The 4,738-nt window shown below is 44.4% G+C and overlaps 1 protein-coding gene across 1 annotated transcript; it reads left to right on the top strand.

The window, feature by feature from the left end:
- The first annotated feature begins 4,149 nt into the window (after positions 1–4,149).
- LOC105523702 (laforin) lies at positions 4,150–4,422 on the top strand. Its single transcript, XM_011958649.1, has one exon. The coding sequence runs from the start codon at positions 4,156–4,158 to the stop codon at positions 4,420–4,422; it is 267 nt and encodes an 88-aa protein (XP_011814039.1). The 5' UTR covers positions 4,150–4,155.
- Positions 4,423–4,738: the final 316 nt, after the last annotated feature.

The following is a 4,738-nucleotide window of genomic DNA, read 5'->3' as shown; positions in this document are numbered from 1 at the left end:
CAGGCAGTCTGTCCCTTCTCAGATCTCAACCTCCGTGTTGGGAGATCCACTGCTCTCTTCAAAGTTGTCAGACAGAGTCGTTCGCGCACAGGCCTCCGCTGCTTCCCCTGTTATTTTTTTAGCTGAGCCTTGTCCCCAGAGGCGGAGTCTCAGTTGAAAATGCAGAAATCACTGGTCTTCTGTGTCCTTCGCGCTGGGAGTTGGAGACCGGAGCTGTTCCCAATCGGCCATTTTGCTCCGCCCCCTCCTGTCTTGTTTTTTCTCCTTCTCTTACCTTGTGTCTTATGTTTAGTTTTTCAATTCATACAAAACCACATCCAGGCCATCACCAACCATTCAATATGACAAATGTTTCTTCTAACAACCCCACAATATCAACCCTTACCACAAAATCTTCCTTCAGCTTAATCTCTCACACTGTAAGTTCCCACACCACCCCTAATCCCATTTGAAACAGCCCTGAGAAACATTGCCCAGTATCTCTCCTTACCACCCCCCAAAAAATTTTTTCCCTGCCCCAACACTTCAACACTATTTTCTTTTATTTTTGTTATTAATATAAGAAGGCAGAAATGTCAGGCCTCTGAACCCAAGCCAAGCTCAGGTTGTGTTTTGACCTTTTTCACTGCAGCGCTGTTTATAACAAATGTCTACCCTTGCCTCCCAAGTGAGTTCATAGGCTTCATGAAGTTCTCAGCTACCCCTCTGTTGTCAAAGTCTGACTTCTTTTCCCTTGCTCAACACACTGAATTCAGCTCTCCCATTGCACAGAAATGCTAACCTTGGAGCCAAGACACCTGGGCGTAAGCCTTGTCACCACTGGGTAGCTGGGAGGATATCAGCAGGCTAGTTCATGCATAAAAAAATGAAGATAGTATTTTCCACCTTACAGGGCTATAACAGTAGAATAAGATAATTGATAAGAAAGGGCTTTGAAAATCACAATGTTGGAACTATAGGATTAGTTCCAAGTCTTTAAGTGTCTACCAAAGGATGTTATAGATAACGTGGATCCTATCTATATTACACTTCAAAGATGGAAAAAAGATATGCCCCCCAAATAATATATTCATCATGTATCTGCTCCTGGAGTAAGAAAGGAAAGTTTGTGTGTGTGTGTGTGTGTGTGTGTGTGTGTGAGAGAGAGAGAGAGAGAGAGAAAGGCTGAAAGCTGTGGATTTCTTTCAGGATCAACCTTAGATAAAGCTTATCTTTAGGGCCTTTTGACCCTCTCTTTTATCTCAGGCTCTAATGCCTTAGGCTACTTGACTTACCTGCCCAAATGCTCTACCTCTCCCTCCCTCACAACCTTGTCTGGCTTAGTAGTGCTTTCAGAAAGATTTTAATCGGTCCAGAGTCAGATTAGCCTGGAGCAGGTGTGAACCACAAGTTAGGTTAGAAGTGCTTAGTAGTGTCTCAGATCAAATAGGTTTTTATTGCTGTTTTTCTAATCTTGTGTTTATTCATGGACCTAATGAGTGTGTATGGAGCATCTATTGAGAACTAGGGCCTTTATTAAATGACAGAGTCAGAAACACAGAGGGTAGAATGTCTTGTTTGATCTGCAAAGGGTTTACAGTTTTCAACTTAGTTATCAATGTTTAAAGTTTGGAATATTTTACATGAAAAGAACTGGATTTCTATCTTGAGGTTTTATTGTTTTTAAGAATGGCAACATCAAATTAAATTCTACGTGGAACCTATCTATAGCTGCTCTGGTTGACAATGGGTCTGCTGAGCTGGGCACATCAAGATGACCCTCCTGGGAACCCTCTTTCTATTCCTTGGTGGGTCACATATTAGGTTAGACTTCCTAGAATGGGTTTCAAGCAGAGAGAGATGGTCCTCTTGAGAGGGCTCCTCTAGGGTGGGGCAGAGGTGTCCTCCAGGGAGGACATTATTCTCACCCAAGGTAAGACCACCAGCATGGGCTGGTAAGTGAGTGCAGAGAGACTGACTGAGAATCCAGATTGACAAGATGGGGGTCAACAAGTACCATTAACCAGGTGGATTAGGGAAGGACCACAGTACAGTGGTAAAGACCTGCGGCTTCAGAGTCACACTGGCTGAGTTTAAGTGGCCGCTTAGGGAATAACCTTGGGCAAATGTCTGTACTCAATTTATTAATATATAAATTGAAGATCACAATAGTGCTGACCCCACAGTTGTTAAGAGGTGATTGTAAATGAGCTAGCGCGTGTAAACTGTTAATGACAGTGCTGGGAAGGTAGAAAGGGCTTAATAAATGTTATCTACCATCAACCAAAGAGGGTGATTTGCAGTCACAAGAGATCAAAATAAACCAGGCCTCCAGCTGTGGCCAGGCTGAGATGAGTGGGCACCCTGGACCGCCTACTTCTCTGTTACCCTTCTTTTTTAGATGGAGTCTCACTCTCTCCCCCAGGCTGGTGTGCAGTGGCATGATCTTAGCTCACTGCAACCTCCCCCTCTCTGGTTCAAGCAATTCCCTTGCCTCAGCCTGCCAAGTAGCTGGATTACAGGCATATACCACCACGCCAGGCTTTTTTTTTTTTTTTAATTTTAGTAGAAACAGAGTTTCACCATGTTGGCCAGACTGCTCTTGAACTCCTGACCTCAGGCAATCCACCCACCTTGGCCTCCCAAAGTGCTGGAATTACAGGCATGAGCCACCATGCTTGGCCTCTGATACCCTTCTTATTTATTTATTTATTCTCTATGTTTATTAAATATTTGTTCATCCTTCAGTGCAATGATTGAGTGATTCTGGGAGAAGATCACTGATGGCTGTGCCCGATCCTGAAATCTTTGTGAAGCTGGGATCCTTGGGAGATTCTGCATGTTTGCTGACATGTACCTTTCAGGAGTATGTGCCTGAGATCCTTGGTAAACTCTGTCCTTCTCAGGTGCTGATGCCTCGTCTCAGTGTGTTGTGTTGGCTCCTTCAGGGGCACTTGTATTTCACCAAAGGACATCTAAAGAGGGAAATATAAACTTAGGGGAGTTGCTGTCATGGAAGAATTCTAGGCCTCACGGCAGATCCCCAGGTGAAATCTTTTGAGGGACGGTTGTTCCCATCTCTTTGGTCATCCAATAAGGATGGCAATGTGAAGGCCACACAGAGCTCTTGTATGTGACCATCGGAGTATCCTCTGGGGCCACTGTGTTCCTGTAGCTAGAGAATGCCAAGTCACGAGCATGGAGCTGTAACCCAGGACACTCTCATTTCCCTCTTCCTTTCCCTTTGAAATAATTTACATTGACCACCCTCTAAAAAAAAAAAAAAAAAAAAACTTACAAAATATCTCTGTACTGAGAACCTGTGAGCAGGAGAAACTTCAGGCATCCAGGAGCTCAAAGAAGTGACTGTGGTACACCTCTCTGTCCCATGGGATGAGAGAGTAGAGCAGAGTCTACCAGGCCTCAGCAGGGCATAGCGTGTCCTCTCCTGGCGTGATGAGAAGACATTTGAATAATCTAATAATCAAAATGGTAACCTTGAAATGGTAATAGCTATAAACCCCAAATTATATAATTATATAATTTCCTGAAAACATAGAAATTAAATCAGTTTTAGCATTCATCATATCTTGAGGGAATAAATGAACAATTGGTTATCCCATCTGTATTGAATAATGTTAGCCATTCCATCAAACAAATGAAAATGAGCTTATGTTGAATGAACAGATTGATTCCTTTAACTATTATGGGCCACTTCTGTGTTTTACATTTAGCTGGAAGATACTTTTGGATTCACTGTAATTCAGGTGGCCATACCTGACAACTTTTTTTTTCCTTTTTAAATCCTCTAAAATTCTGACCAATCTCTGCAAACACTTTTGATATGAAAGTGCATTCTGATGACAGGTGATAGGTCACTTTTCTTTGGAGGGATATTTGCATGGATGGCGAAGTCACCCAAAGGAGCAGCAATACCCAGGGAAGGATTAGAGAGGGCCTCTCCCTCTGGAATGCTCTTTCCACTTTACTATTACGAGGTTGTAAAATGGTCTCACCTTTTCCTTCACAATGCAGGAAGAAAGCAAAGTCTCTTATCCCTGCCTGGCCCTCTGCAGCCCTGTGATTTCAGGCTGTGGAGGAGATCTCAGCGGCAGTATCTGGTGGTTTAGTTATTCACATGTGTGCTGTGCTTTCCCCACCGCAGGTCGAGTGCAGATGCTGCCCCAGGCAGTGTGCCTGCTGCATGCGCTGCTGGAGAAGGGACACATCGTGTATGTGCACTGCAACGCTGGGGTGGGCCGCTCCACCGCGGCTGTCTGCGGCTGGCTCCAGTACGTGATGGGCTGGAATCTGAGGAAGGTGCAGTATTTCCTCATGGCCAAGAGGCCAGCTGTCTACATTGATGAAGAGGCTTTGGCCCATGCACAAGAAGATTTTTTCCAGAAATTTGGGAAGGTTCGTTCTTCTGTGTGTAGTCTGTAGCTGGTCAGCCTGCTTCTGCCCCATCCTGATTTCCCTAAGGAGCCTGGGGTGATGTTGGTAAAATGACCTAGAAACAAGAATTCTACCTAAACTGAAAGGACTGTGTGACTTCCCCCAAGCCAACCACTTTCATCTGGGATGACTTTCGATTATGCTTTGTTTTGGGGCTGTATTTTTGAAATACTCTACAAGAAAGCTGTGACTCATGCTCGAGAAGAGGCATGAAGCAGTTAGGCTGTACATCATACAGAAGGGTAATGCTTGCAGTTCCTGCTGCCTGTGGGCAGATGAGGCCTTTGCTTTACAGCACTGCATG

This window comes from Colobus angolensis, unplaced genomic scaffold (genome assembly GCF_000951035.1).
Source record: "Colobus angolensis palliatus isolate OR3802 unplaced genomic scaffold, Cang.pa_1.0 Scaffold470, whole genome shotgun sequence".
Classification (NCBI taxonomy): Eukaryota; Metazoa; Chordata; class Mammalia; order Primates; family Cercopithecidae; genus Colobus; species Colobus angolensis.
This window is presented reverse-complemented; position numbering and strand designations above follow the sequence as displayed.

Bases quoted from the DNA above. Each gene is read 5' to 3' on its own strand.
- LOC105523702 (XM_011958649.1), top strand. From the start codon at position 4,156: ATGCTGCCCCAGGCAGTGTGCCTGCTGCATGCGCTGCTGGAGAAGGGA.